Source organism: Rhinoderma darwinii, chromosome 3 (genome assembly GCF_050947455.1).
Source record: "Rhinoderma darwinii isolate aRhiDar2 chromosome 3, aRhiDar2.hap1, whole genome shotgun sequence".
In the NCBI taxonomy this organism is placed as follows: Eukaryota; Metazoa; Chordata; class Amphibia; order Anura; family Rhinodermatidae; genus Rhinoderma; species Rhinoderma darwinii.
The window spans coordinates 361,069,768-361,085,848 of NC_134689.1; the positions used below are offsets into that span (position 1 = coordinate 361,069,768).

The following is a 16,081-nucleotide window of genomic DNA, read 5'->3' on the forward strand; positions in this document are numbered from 1 at the left end:
TAGCTCCAGGACTCTGTGCAATTCCGTGACATTGCTGTCCATATATGGACAGTGTGTCAGGGTCTTCCCCAGAGCGGAGTCACGGGCAGAGCGCTAGTACAGGCTCTGCTCCAGAACTCTGTGGAATTCCCTGACATCGCTGTCCATATATGGACTGTGTGTCAGGGTCTTCCCCAGAGCGGAGACCCGGGCAGAGAGCTAGTATCGGCTCTGCTCTGCTCCGGGACTCTGTAGAATTCCGACATCGGTGTCCATGTTTGGACGCGCGATGTCTGCGGCTTCCCCAGAGCCGGAGTCCAGTGCAGAGCGCTAGTATAAGCTCTGCTCCGGCACTCTGTGGAATTCCCTGACATCACTGTCCATACATCAACAATGTCGGGCTTCCCCAGAGCAGGAGTCCCAGTGATGTCAGGACCACCGCTGGAGTCCCAGGAAGAGCCTACTAGCGCTGTGCCCGGGACTCCAGCTCTGGGGAAGACCCTGACACACTGTCCATATATGGACAGTGATGTCAGGAGCAGAGCTGGAATCCCAGGCAGAGTGCTAGAAGCGGCTCTGCTCCGGGACTCCAGCTCTGGGCAAGCCCCTGACATCACTGCGGCAGCATCCGCGGAGGGCACTGCGGCAGCATCCGCGGAGGGCACTGCGGCAGCATCCGCAGAGGGCACTGCGGCAGCATCCGCAGAGGGCACTGCGGCAGCATCCGCAGAGGGCACTGCGGCAGCATCCGCAGAGGGCACTGCGGCAGCATCCGCAGAGGGCACTGCGGCAGCATCCAAAAAGGGGCTGCCCAATCTAGACGTGTGTCTGCCAAACGCTGCTAACTGAGCCGCCGGACTGCATTTAGCGACACTTAAACTGGATTGTTGAAATAAGCACGTGGAGAAATATCTCATTTTAAACCTAGCGGTATTATTATAGTAATGTAGTATTTATTTTATAGTAATGTAGTATTGGTATCGTAGTTCAAATAAGTCATTTATTAACAATAATTTTGTATTGTATCAAATTTGAAAGTAATGCGGCCCGTTAACTTCCCATTTTTTCTATATGCGGCCCACTTACCCTGCCGAGTTTGAGACCCCTGCTTTAGAGGGTGCTATTTTCCCATGACCTTAAAGGGGTTTTCCGAGATAAAAATGACTTTGTTAATGCTACATTTGTAATATGGCCCCGTTTCCGGATGCTGCCGTGGGGTACTTAATGGGTGACGTCACTCTCTGGCCGCTGTATTGATCTTTAATTCTTTTCCAGGTATAAGACACGTCACTTGTGACGTGCCGTGTATGAGCTGTTCTGTTGTACCGCCTGTAACGCGCATGCGAGATAACAGCAGGGACCGCGCATGCGCGTTACGGGCCGTACAACAGAATAGCCCATACACAGCATGTTACAAGTGATGTCGTATACCCGGAAAATAATTGAAGATCAACACAGCAGCCAGAGAGTGACGTCACCCATCAAGTACCCCACGGCAGCAACTGGAAACGGGGCCAATTTGGAAAATGTAAGTATATTACAAATTTATTTACATTAATAAATTCCAAACATTGTCATTTTATCTCGAAAACCCCTTTAATTAAAGAGGCTTTGTCGCCACATTACAAGTGGCCTATATTGTACATGATGTGATCGACGCTGTACTGTAGATTACAGCAGTGTTTTTTATTAAGAAAAACTATAATTTTTGACTGAGTTATGACCTATTTTAGCTTTATGCTAATGAGTTTCTCAATGGACAACTGGGCGTGTTTTACTTTTTGACCAAGTGGGCATTGTACAGAGGAGTGTATGACGCTGACCAATCGGTGTCATACACTTCTCTCCATTCATTTACACAGCACATAGCGATATAGTTATATCGCTATGTGCTGCCACATACACTAACATTACTGCAGTGTCCTGACAATGAATATACATTACCTCCAGCCAGGACGTGATGTGTGTTCAGAATCCTGACCACTTCTGTAGCGTCTCTGTGAGTTACAGCATAGCAGGCGTAGTCTCGCGAGATTACGCTGTAAACTGTCATTTACAGCGAGATCTCGCTTGTGCCTTGCTGTAAATCACAGAGACGCTACAGAAGTGGTCAGGATTCTGAACACACATCACGTCCTGGCTGGAGGTAATGTCTATTCATTGTCAGGACACTGCAGTAATGTTATAGTGTGTTTATGTGGCTACACATAGCGATATAGCTATATCGCTATCTGCAGTGTAAATGAATGGGGAGAAGTGTATGACGCTGATTGGCCACTGATTGGTCAGCGTCATACACTCCTCTGTACAATGCCCACTTGGCCAAAAAGTAAAACACTCCCAGTTGTCCATTGAGAAACTCATTAGCATAAAGCTAATATAGGTTATAACTCTTTTCTAAACAAAAACCACTGCTGTAATCTACATTACATCGCCGATCACATCACGTACAAGATAAGCCACTTATAATGTGGTGACAGAGCCTCTTTAAGGTGGCCATACACTGTAGATAGCAGTCGGCTGAATGATTGTGAGGCTGACCGCTACTCCACCTGACCCCCATTCTCATGCATGCTCATGCCAAAAATACATGTGTTTTCCATGAGAAGAACGAAAGCCGCTGCCAGACTTCTATGGCAGTGGCTTGTCTACTATTGAACAAAAGGATTTGGCATGTTGAAATTCAACATGCCCGACCCTTCTCTCCCTATACATCTGCCACCAGGGGAGAGTCGGGATGTTACCATACACATTAGATGGTTGGCCGATCCCACCGAAATCTGATGGTTTGCCCGACACTTATATAATGTTATTGCCAGCTTTAGCTTTGATGATTGTAGTGATGTCTTTAACTACCCAATGACAGATTTCCTTTAAAGGTTGCAGCACGGACAAAACACATTGCGAAACAACAGCAATTTGCAGTAGAACCGCGTGCAGTTTGCCGCATGGCACAGTACTTATCTGTATGTGGGCACCCTTATTGATTCCTCATCTGAACAAACACATGCAAACTTTATGGAGATAAAGGTGATTTATGAAGCTTTTACACAGCTCTTGTTTCTGTTCCAATGCTGCCAATTACAATATTACATCTTTAATTATGGTTTTATATAAAAAGGCCACTGGAATAAGCAGATTGTGAAGAAATTGTGGCTTAAAAACTTTATTCGACGAAGAGGACCCATGGCCCAGATAAGAGTTATCACACAGACTCGAGCTTATGTAAAAAATGGTTTATCGGTTCCATTTTTGTATAAAACACACGGGAGAAACCTAAGCCAATCAACACACAGATTTCATTTACAAGACTTCAGGAACTTTTTTTTTTTTTTTTGTGAAACTTTGAACCTAAAGAACATACAAAGGTTTTCCTTTAAGTCTACACTCTATTACCCTCCATTTATCTATTTCTTTTAGAAAAAGTAAAATTTTCAACGAAAATAAACAAAACAAATTCCACATATCCCCATTTTCTTCTGTCCCAGTTACAGTACAATGGTAAAGGGCAGCAAGTTATGTACTTTATGCAGTTTTCTGCTGTCCCTTCTTTCCAATGAGAGATTTGTGGATGTGGGGAATAACACCTGCAAAAAAAAGAGGCAGAAAATCACTTATCTGTACAGTCCATCAACATGCCACATATAAAATTCTAACAGATCCCTTTAATATTAAAAGGCAGGAATCTACGCTAATGTAGGAGGGCCTTCAATTATTATAATTCAATAATGAGCCTTTATTATTTGTCTAGTTGAGAATTTATACCAGGTGCATGTCCACTGAGGTGTTTGTCTATTGTATACTAAGCATATAACACAACAAAACTGCTACAGATTGTTCAATATAGTTTCTTCTGTCTCTTAGTCAGAACAATAATGTGGTTTGATAGAGCATCTTAGGAAATGTAATAAATGCAGTTAGTAGCGCAACGGCAGAGTGGAAGATTTGCATATAGCTACAGATCGGGCAGATACTTTTATTTCCTTAAAGGAAATAAGAATTAAAATCTGATCGATATGGAAAACTTCTGCTTCACTAGTTGTGATAAATCTTCCCCAATGTGTAAAATACTCGATGCTGCGCTTTATACCAGTGCAATAAGCATATCTAATATATCATGAAATCTACCTCCTCCTGCAATGGTGGCCTTGATGAGGGAGTCCAACTCTTCATCACCACGAATGGCTAGCTGCAAGTGACGAGGAGTAATACGCTTCACCTTCAAATCTTTAGAGGCGTTTCCTGCTAACTCCAACACCTGTTTATACAATTTCAGATAGAAAGTGTTTGAGTAATCTCAAGAGTCACAAATGCTTCATGACTAGAATATTAAACTTGTTTGGTATCTACTGTATAAAAGAGAAACTTACTTCAGCAGTAAGGTATTCCAGAATGGCAGCACTGTACACTGCTGCGGTAGCACCAACTCTTCCGTGGCTTGTAGTGCGTGTCTTCAAGTGTCTGTGGATACGACCCACTGGGAACTATAACAGATATGTTATAAAGCATGTACTGATGCCATATAAGATGTACTGATGCCATATAAGCCACCTGCGCCACTGTCAAATCACATCTTTAGCACCTCTGGGAGCCACACCTAGCTCTACTGCTGCTAAGCTCCGTTCACGGAACGGTTATAGAAGTGAATAAAAGTTGCGGAAACCGCGAGGCACAGCGAGCTACGCCGTTTCAGGAACTCTGTAGATACAGTGTAGTGTGCCATTTCCTGAACTACCATTCACTTCTATGGAGTTCCAGAAAAAGCATAGCAAAACGGGCTCAAGTGTTTCTGTAAAAGGCCCAGCACCAGAGTGTAGGACCGGAGTCATGGGACTCCGTTCTAGAGGTGCGGTTCCCAGAGTGGAACCCAAATCTATCGGTATCCTGTGGCTATGCCATAAATGTCAGACGGGAATACCCTTTTAAGATGGCACTAAATACTAATGGTAAGTTGTAGCAAGTTTATAATACAAGAGGTGATAAACATTCATGTATATATGGAAAGGTAAAGTTCATTCTTAAAAAGTAATACTAAATCTGTGTTTTTATTTTGTAGTTCAGAGTTAATGTCAAGGCTGTAGCTTAACATTACTGAAGAATAACTTCAAAAGATTCTTCAGTCCAAATCCTAAGCAAATAAGATCTTACCTGCAGTCCTGCTCTCTGTGAGCGAGATACAGCCTTGGCCTTCGCCTTCCCACTGTCTTTCCCAGCCTTACCACCAGCCTATATAAAAGAAAATGAAAGTTATATAACCTATGATGCAGCTTTACCGGCATTCAAAACTTCAGCGAGGGAGTGCATCTTAACTTCGCTTTACAGGTGTACTATATTCTGGAAAGTCCTGTATTAGGCCTCCTGCACCTGACCGTAGCATTGTGCACGGCCGTGATTTTCGGGTTGGCCATTATTTGCTATGAGCCTGGACCGCAGAACACGGCCGTAATAAGACATGCCCGTTCTTTCTGCGGTTCAGTCTCCCGGGCCATGCACGGACCGTGAAAACCATGGTCGTCTGCATGGCCCCATAGGAATGAATGGGGCTGCAATTCTCCCGTGTATTTTCAGGGGAGTTGCGGCCACAAAAGCACCTTCGTCTGCATGGGGCCTTAGTGAGTATGCATAATTTTAATATGTCCTTTAAAAAGTCTGACTGCTATTAGCATAGGACTCCACAGTATCGCTCTTGGTATTACCATGTTGCAACCTCAATGTTTCCCCATGGGGAAAAAGTTTCAAAGGGTCACTTGTAACTTTCCCCCCAGAGAGAAATATTAAAGTTGCAGCAAAATCCTGGAGCCTTAGGCCTCATGCACACGACCGTGCATTTGCAGCCATATAATATCTGCAATTGCGGATAGTATAAAACACACGCTAACCTATGTGCCAATGCACACGTCCATGCAAAAAAAATTAGGACGTCATCATACAGTCTGCGCTCCTTGAAAACCATGCACATTTTGTGTGTGTATGGCCTGTGATGGCGGACGGGCCGCGGATGACTCCGCTGCTCGTCCGTGCCGCAATCACTGACTCTGCACACAGCTACAGTACAGCCGTGTGCATGAGGTCTAAGCCTTAAATAGGACCTGTCACCTCTCCTGACATGTCTGCTTTAGTAAATATTATATACTTGTATTCTCCATGAAACAACAATTTTGGAACCTCTTTTCTAAGAGCTCTACATTGTTGCCATTTCTCTGTTATTCCATCTAGAAATATATGAATGAATCTACAACTGGGTGTTACAATTCCCCATGTCAAATTGGTGTGTCCTTAGTTTCACCTGGTCTGCCCTGATTACAATATCTGTTAACTCGGGACACCCCCCCCCCCCCCCCCAACTGGTCACACCCTGTTGTCAATTTAGGGCCTGTTCATATCCGTGTTGGCCTTCTGTTTATCTGTTCTTGTCAGAGGAACAGATGCACGAGAAAGACAAATGGAAACTATAGTTTCAATGGTATTTTCTTGGTTTCAGATTGCCCGTTCCACTAGGTTTCTGTGTTGTTTTTTTCATGGAGACAATAGCGCAGCACACTACACTACACTACACTATTGTTTCCGATAAAAAAAAGAGAAACCTAGCAGAACTGAGGCAAACAAACAAAAAATCCCATTGAAACCAATGGTATTGCAAACGGCAACTCTGACGGAACAGGTGGCCAACGCTGATGTGAACAAGCCCTTACTCATAATTTGTAGAAGGAATAACAAAAGAACGGTACAGTGCAAAGTTCTAAGAAAAGACTCCGCAGAATTATTTCATGGGGAATATAATTATTTACTTCAACAGGCATGTCTGGAGAGGTGACAGCTCTTCTTTAACTCGTATGACCTGTTGAAATTTAATACTAAACTACCTTTTACCTCTCTGGTTTAGAGCCAGGATCTGCAAAATGGCCATCAATATTGTGCACAGGTGATCCCGTGGTTGGTGCGTGTGGTACGGACTGTGGTCCTACCAGTTGCAAGGGGACGACTAGTTATAATTTGTTTCTTCGTAAGGCTGGACTCGCATATCGCGTATGTGTTGCAGATTTTTTGGCCAGATGTTGATCCAGGAGATGTACAAGTTCTTCCTTTTATATTTCCCATTCCTTTTGAAACTTCTTCCGGCTTTGGCTCAAAAATCTGCATGAATGGAATGGATATTCAGTTGCAGAAATTTCTGCAACAAAATCTGATGCGTGTGAATCCACCGCTTTAGGGAATTACATGACTAGGACTTTCCTAATTGTGATATTGTTCCCTTTTGTAAATGGTAAAATCTCAAACTATACATGGCTGTTGTAACTTTCATATAAACTATTGCTGCTATGCTGTGGTGACACAAGTCCCTTTGACCCACCGAGGAGCATCATGTCATTCTCTGTCAGCATTGAATAGAGAATACAGGCTGCTTATACCATTACCTGTGTTTTGCTAACAGCACCTGCAGGGCAGTAGCAGAAAATGTGAAATTCAACTTAACTTAGGGTGTACACCGTTCACACACTGCGGTGTAGATAAAACAAAAAATAACATTTGACCACGATGTGTGAACACGCCCTAAGGCCTACTGCATTGGCAGAAATTCTGCAGCGTTTAAGCAAAATAAATGCACATACTGCAGAATGAGAATCCCAGGCCAATTTGTGCACTTGTTTTCTGTGGATTTTTCCTGCAGCGTTTGGATGATATTTGATCAAATCTCATACAGTTTGCTGCTACTGTAATACACTGCGGAAATTCTGCTGCTTTTCTGTCCCGCGTGCACGGGCCTCATATGATTCCATAATTCTCTGATCTAATCATAAGACATCCATCACACAAGCATCTTTTTATGTTTGTATTAGTTCCGTGGTTGGAGGTTGCTGAATTAGGAGCTATGGTTAGTGAAATGTCTGTATTACAAATATGCAGTATGTTTTATTCCTAGTCTGTATTAGTACTGTAGTTTCCCGCTAAAGAATTATGGAGTCTAAAAAATGCAGTCAAATCCCTATGCTGTGTGCATGTTTTACTACATAAAGCCCTACTTTTTTATGGTTTGTATGCATTTGTTTTGAAACTTACAGTGGAATCCTGGTTCCTGTGTTTTGTCTGTCTTTTTTTTTTTACATTTTTTTTCAGATGAGGACCAAGGACATGGGTATTGTAACCATCAAAGCGTGATACAAGACAAATGTGGAGGATTATTCTGAATCAAAGCTATCTGTGACTTTTCAAATAATGTTATATTTGGCATGTGAAAAAGACACACACACACACACACACACACACACACACACACACACACACACACACACACACACACACACGTTGTTGATGACCGCTTTTTTTGGTATCGTCTACAAAATATTATCTGTACACCTTTCATGCTTTTCCAGTTCAGTTGGTGGAAGTTATCATTTAAAATTCCTAAAGTGTAGCTAAACGTCTGACATGTCAGAAGTTTGGATTGGTGGGGGTCCGAGAACGGAGACCCCCACCAATCGCTAGAATGAAGCAGCTGAAGGTCTCGTGTGAGCGCTGAGCCGCTTCGTGTCTGTTTGGCTTTTTCTGGAAATAAATTTATTGTTGTACGGACTCAACGAGCCCGTACTCCAATACATCGGCTTTCCGGAAAAAGCCGAAGAGAAACTAATCAGCTGAGCGCTCACGAGAACTTCAGCTGCTTCGTTCTAGCGATTGGTGGGATCTCCGTGCTCGGACCCCCACCAATCCAAACTTCTGACATGTCAGACGTTTGTTGAACGTTTAGCTACACTTTAAGATTTCCCTATATTATTTAGTGTTCTCAATGTGGTTGGTGAAAATGTTTAATATTAAAGGAACACTCCAGGCATAAATGATACTGTGCCTAGTGCAGGGCCCAAGGGGGTGCTGAGTAACACCAATTTTGCCTGGAGTGTTCTATTATTTCCAATAAAACAATGGCTTGAAATCTTCACCCAACTATCTAATCCTATCAAAAACAACTTGCTGCATATCTGCTTCCATCCCATGTTTTTTTCCCCACTGTTCCAAATATGAAGCCAACAGGCTAAGGCTCCATGCACACGACCGTATTTTCATCTATACGGAAATACGGATCCGTAGTCATCCATAACTTATCCGAGTATACGGAACGGTATCCGCAAATACGGTCCGTAGTGGCTGCAAATTATGTCACCAACATGTCGCATAGCAACGCTTCCTTAAATACAGATGGTTTATGGGTGCAAATCGGAAGCGCCCATAGGCTTCTATGGGAGAGTCCGTGACATAATTACGGACAAGAAAAGGACCTGTTCTATCATTTTTTTCAGCACAGACACTTATCAGTAAAAATACAGAAAGGCGTCTGTGGCCAATAGAAATGAATGGGTACGTAATTATGGATGAAAAATAAGGTCGCGTGCATGGGGCTTAAGCGTGTTATTTAATGCAATAGGCTTCGTTCACATCTGCATCAGGGCTCCATTCCTTCAGAGCTTTCTGTCGGAACGGAGCCCTGAGGGTATGTTCACACGCCCTATTTACGGACGTAATTCGGGCGTTTTTGCCCCGAATTACGTCTGAAAATAGCGCCTCAATAGCGCTGACAAACATCTGCCCATTGAAAGCAATGGGCAGACGTTTGTCTGTTCACACGAGGCGTATATTTACGCGCCGCTGTCAAATGACGGCGCGTAAATAGACGCCCGCGTCAAAGAAGTGACCTGTCACTTCTTTGGCCGTAATTGGAGCCGTTATTCATTGACTCCAATGAATAGCAGCGCTAATTACGGCCGTAATCGACGCGGCGTTCAAGCGCCTGCACATGCCGGTACGGCTGAAATTACGGGGATGTTTTCAGGCTGAAACATCCCCGTGTTTTCAGGCTGAAACATCCCCGTAATTTCAGCCGTAACGGACGCCCTCGTGTGAACATACCCTGACTGAAACTAAAACCTATTGTTTCTATCACCATTGATTTCAATGGTGACGGATCCGGTGCCAATGGTTTCAGTTTGTCTCCGTTGTGCAAGGGTTCCATCGTTTTGACGTAATGAATACCGTACTGTCAAAACGACGGAACTGCTTGCACAACGGAGACAAACTGAAACCATTGGCACCGGATCCGTCACCATTGAAATAAATGGTGACGGAAACCTATGGTTTCAGTTTGTGTCAGTCAGGGCTCCTTTCCGACAGAAAGCTCTGAAGAAATGGAGCCCTGATGCAGATGTGAACATAGGCTAACCTGGGGCATATTATTTTTTTTTTCTTCCTACTTTACCCCCTATATGTTTGGATTCACATGTGATATTGGGTTACAAAGCTGGTGTTTTTTCAGGTGTATTTAGCTAGAGGTACATTAGTGACTTTCACAGCGTTGCCTGCAGGGTTGGCAGCAAATGTAAGGGGATGACCCACCTTGACACCGTTATCTTGCGTACATTATGGTGGTAGTGCATGTAGAAAGTCCCTATGTATAGCTACCAAGAAGTTTTCACTCTTGAACCCTAATTTCGTGCCATCTACTGTATTAAAGGCAGGAGCAGTCACTTTTTTTTATGTTTGGCTACTGACTCCCACAGACATCCATATTTAAAAAAAAAAAAGGTCTGAACTAGGAACTATTTTCTGGATATGATCTTAATAGGTCTCATGACGACAACCCCTTTCCATATATCCTATGTGAAGAGGTTTGCCGAGACATCATCCCGTTTTGTCCAGTGGTACCTAGCATTAGAGAATGGCTTCATATGACTGCTGGAATTTGTTGCAGTACATTTACATGAAGCGCTGATCAGGGCAAACCTTTTTAACATCCTATAGTTTTTGTTTTTTTTCTTATGTGGAGCACATCTATTAAAAATAAAAAGGATACACACGGCAGATTTGTTGCAGAGTTTTGTGCAACTGAAGGCCTATTCCATGTATCTGAATGGGGTTGTTTTTGCATCGTGCGCATGGAATTCTGCAGGCCCCATTCAAATGAGTGACCGTCGAAAAAATCTGCCACCCGTGTCTATACCCTAAGGGGGAGGTTTTTTTATGTGGAAACAGCGCGGTAAAACGGCCGAAAATGCCTCCCATTGATTTCAATGGCTCGCGGGAAAAAGACGGGTCATGCACTATTTTCGGGCGTTTACGCCTCTGACCTCCCATTGACATCAATGGGAGGCAGAGAATGCGTATTTCGCGGCGTTTTATGCCTGCGGCGCTCAATGGCCGTGGGCGAAAAACGCTGTGAAAATCAACATGCAGGTAGAGGAAAATCTGCCTCAAAATTCCAAGTGGCATTTTGAGGCAGTTTTTCCGCCTGCTAAAAACTCCATGTGAACCCAGCCTAAAACTGCCCATACACACAAGATAAACGTTGGCCGATTTTGGCTATTTCGGCTGACAATTGTTTGAAAATTTATATGCAAATGATTGTTTGCAATGCCTGACCGTAGCCTATGTGATCTGTCAGGTTGGATTATTTCAGCCATGGTTGGCTGAAAATACAAGTGTATATAGCATGATAGGCTACTTTGCGCAAACAAACTGTTTTTTTTTGTTTTTTTTTAAAAAAAGACTCCTGATAGGTTGGTTAAAGGAAAGGGGTCATGAAATTATTTTTTATATCATATTGCTTTTAATATGATATTAACATACATTTTGTGTTCTTGTGTTCTACTCTTTACTTACTTTTACTTCTCTATGGGGGCTGCAATTTTTTTTTTCATCTGTGTGTTGATTAATGACAAATACAGAGATTGAATACGGCACATACATCCCCATAGAGCATGCGAACGGGAGCCGTTCCATTCTCTGCAGCGTACACTGTGTGTGTGGGAACAGCGCATGCGCCGCTCTCACACAGCCCAAAACAAAGCTCGTTCGCAGAGCGAAATCCGGCGCCATTTTCTTGTGGACTGGAAGCCGCTGCCGGCCAGTAAGATGACTGCCGGCCGTGGCTTTCGGCCATATGGTCAAGGAAGCGAAGGCGCAAGGAATAGGAGTGGAGGCGGCGGCAGGTGCAGGTAATTTATGTTTGTGTATGTGATGTGTTTATTATGTTCGTGTTATACTGTCTACTGAGCCCTGTATCTAATCCTCCTACACTGTGCAGTCACTCAGGAAATGGGGGCACACAGTGTAGGAGGTTTGAAGACATTCAAACCCTTCCTTCTCCCGGCACTAGCCAGAATAAGGGAGGGGGGATTGTGTGAGGACACTAGAGAGAGTGTCTACCCCAAATTTGCAGCATAAAGCAATGAGGTTGCTTTACCACATTGACCATGCTGCAATTTTGGGAACTGCTCCCTCTAGTGGCCAGCACATGGAAATGTTATAAATTAGAATCTAATTTATATTATTTCCTGACTTATGAAAAAATTAAAACAATGTGTAATCATTTAAATACTAATTGTTTAACTAAAAAAAAACAAAACATTTTAGCGACACATTCCCTTTAAGTCTGTCTTGTTGCTGGTGGGATTGATTGGACACATTCTGGCTGATGAAAATTTTGTGTATGGTTTAAAGGATATGTAATTTTTTTTTTTTTATCAAATGATGTGACTGGCAAACGTTTTTTCATTTGACTTCTATCAACTTAGGCGAAGTTCACACTACCGTTGTCTCCTGTTTAGGGTTCTTCCCTCAGAGGAAGAATTGCCCGAAAATCCACACTAAAATCATCGCTTCCGTTTGAATTTCCATTTATTTAAATGGTAATTCTTTTCTTTCAGTTGGATTCTATTTGCCTCCGTTCGCTAGGTTTTCGAGAAACATGTTCGAATAAAACCACAGATTCTTACTGGATCTTGCTGGAGTGCTGCAATCTTTTTTTTCTTGTATGGTAGCTTGAACTGTGGATTTAGCCCTAGTTGCTTTGCACCCATCACTTTATTACACGTGTGCTGTTTCATAAGATATATAGAGATATATATACACAGTATAACACTTTTAATCCGCACAGTAAATGCAGTAAAAAAAATTAAAAAAAAAAGTAAATTTAAAAATGCCGGAATCAGTTTTTTGGTCACATCTCCCCCCAAAAATGGAATAAAAAGTCATATGTACCTCAAAATGATACCATTAACAACTACAGCTCATCCTGCAAAAAAAGGATCACATACTGCTCAATAAAAAGGAAAAATAAGTTATGGCTCTCACAATATAGTGACAAAAAACAAATTTTATGAACAATTAGGTTTTTCCCTTGTAAATAATTTGTTTTGTGTTGCCATATTGTGAGAGCAATAAACTATAAATTTAGTATCGCCGTAATCTTGCCCTGCAGAATATGGTTAACGTCGTTTTTAACGCAATGTGAACGGCAAAAAAAAAAAAAAAAACAGGAGAAATCTGTTTTATCCCATTCTGCCCCACAAAAAAAACTGTTTTCCAGTTTCCGAATACATTATATGGTGCAATAAACGGTGATGTAAAAAAAAAAATACAACTTGTCCTGCACAAAAAACAATCCCTCATGGCTTTATCGACTGAAATTAAAAAAAATAAATGTATGGCTTGGATGAAAAACTGCTATGGAGGGAAGGGGTTAATAGTAAGCATACTGTGCTACATCTGCTGTACAATCCTACTATGCCTGTATATGGGGATGTCATTTTCAACTACAAGAATATCCTTCGGTGCAGACACTGCTAATACTGGCCCGTCACAAACCCTTGTCCCTGACCGTAAACTCTATATAGTAAAATCTACCAATCATAGTGCATTTTATTCTGAACCTACCCATGACCATCCTGTAAACATAGAGCAGTAATGGAGAAAAGCTGGGGGGGGGGCCACATCTAACTGTGTCATCAGCTTGACTTTCTAGCAATAGACAAATGTATTGTAGTATTGAAATACTTCTGGTAAAACACAGTTGGCTATTACATTTTTTTTACATTGAGACTAGGAGCTGTAAAGTGATTTCTGATACATCTGATGTTTACCACAATTGAATGTAATGTGGCTGCTGTGTAGTGATTGGCTGCCTTTTCCACATGATAACAGGAAGCGGTGGGGGGCCCGCATGGGAACATCACTGAATTAAATGTTTAGTACATTAGAATGTTTTTAGTTTTATTTTTACATCTTGGGCAACTTGCAAGTGTTTAGGGATCTGAAGACTCCCTGTGTTCTCATAGTTTTCGGTGGATGCTCTGTCATAGGAAACGACATCTACCTGTCAATGTCAGCTGATCACAAGGATGACAGTAGCCAGGCTATAGCAGGGGTCAGCAACCTCCTGGCATGCCTGCTGGTAAACTACAATTCCTAGCATGTCCGGACAGCCTTCGCCTGGAATAATAAAACCTTCAGCTGTCAGGGCAGGCTGGGAGTTGTAGTTTCAAAACAGCTGGAGTGCAGAAGGATGTTGACCCCTTTATACAATCCACTTAGAGCTAAACAAACGGGACAATCTTTATCATGGGGGTAATCGTGACAATGCAGAAGATAATTCTTAGACAAATGAATGATGATGTATTACATGTCCTAATAAGGGGGAAGAAGTAAAGGTATTTAGTCTTTGGTAGGATCTTTATAATACAAATGATTATTTTTTGGGTATGGCTGGACGTGACTTGTTTCTGTAAACATACAGCGGTAATGGATAAAGTTGTCATTGGTGCGGGACGTGTCTATTCTACTGTCACATCTGCCTGTCATCTGCTTGACACCTAGTAATATGTAAACATGTATCGTAGAACTCCAGGCAAAATCTAGATCTGCTCGTCCTGTACAGTGATATTTATAGGAATGTCAGAGGTGGGATCGTGCGATATATTCCCATTCACAGTGCGACATTTCATGCAATTGTGGTTAAGCCGAGAATTCTTCCCTACAGGGGGGGGCTTCAGACTATTTTTTTTTCCCTTTTCCTACGAGTCTAGTTTGTGTTTTGCGCTTTATAAATAATGTAATCCTCGCTCAGCAGTGGCGTTGTTTGTTTTCGTGGCGGTTATAAGTAAACTACAAGCTTCACATACAGCAGCTGGAGCGGTTTATTATCTCCACCGAGCAGGACGCTACTTTCCCGGTCTACATAAAGACAGCGGCTATGGGCAGAACAATACCACTGACATTGCCCCGAGGTGAGCCTGTGTTGTGGGTAGTACATACACGAAGGCTCGCTCGGCAGGGGTGGCACGGTCGGCTCAGTACACCGAGAAGCCTTTCGGACGACACTATATAATCTCACTAATATGTTGGAGCATATCGCTCTTCCCGCCTTTTCACCCTACCGGGAATTTCTACAGCCTCTTAATATTCCCGACTAAGGTAATCTAAGATAATTACCATGTTGCGGAACTTGAAGCGTCGCCGTTAGAGAATCCGGATACCGTTGCCCCCTTGCCTACGCTCTTCACTGGTGCCGGTACCGCGTACTCTCAGTCTCAAACACACACACAATAACCCCCCCCTGCCCGTCAGGCCCGATCGAGAGGACGCAGTACAACCAATCACGGCATGCCTTCCTGGTTTGAAACCGCGTCTTCACCAATTGGGTGATGTCTTCTTCTCCTGGTGCCTGTGTAATCCCGCCCATTTCACTTAACGGCTGTTTCCCTCCCAAGGCCCCTCAGCTTGCTTTTGCACACGGCCCGCTAATGAGTGGGTGTGATCACACCGCGTCAGCGGGAGAACCATAGCCAATCATAACAGACGTTTATCGTTGACTGATAGGTACGTTCACCAATCATATGAGGAAACGTCCAGTAGGCGGACGGCTCGTGAGCTTGATAGGATGAGAAACCAATAGGATGAATGGCTTATAGAGAGGGTCGGATTCATTAATTTCCCGCCCTCATTGCCTTGTTTGCTTTAGGAAAAAGCTAAAATGGCGCCTAATCTTTAGCGATAGATCGTGCGGGAATGCGTCCTGCGGTGTTCTTAATGCCAACAAAATATATAGTCCGTTTCTACTTCAACGCAAATAAATATACGATACTACAATGTCTTTAGCCTACGTGTACAATTGTAAAAGGAAAAACAGCTATATGTGTTTGTTTTACGGAGTATATAACACTTTATCCCGAAATTACCAAGGAAAAGACAGATCTATAATAAAGCATACAAATGTGGAAATATTCACACTTTTTATTATTTTTGAAGTAGAAAACATTTCACATTTGAAAGTACAGAT

General features: G+C 42.8%; 1 protein-coding gene across 1 annotated transcript; it reads right to left on the minus strand.

Annotated features, from left to right (window-relative positions):
• Positions 1 to 3,200: 3,200 nt before the first annotated feature.
• LOC142749949 (histone H2A.V) lies at positions 3,201 to 15,429 on the minus strand. The gene is made up of 5 exons (XM_075858577.1): positions 15,235 to 15,429; positions 5,128 to 5,205; positions 4,350 to 4,463; positions 4,108 to 4,237; positions 3,201 to 3,566 (listed from the first exon to the last, which is right to left on the minus strand). Exons 1-5 carry the CDS (start codon positions 15,235 to 15,237, stop codon positions 3,505 to 3,507), a joined length of 387 nt encoding a protein of 128 aa, XP_075714692.1. The 5' UTR covers positions 15,238 to 15,429; the 3' UTR covers positions 3,201 to 3,504.
• Between the last annotated feature and the right edge of the window lie 652 nt (positions 15,430 to 16,081).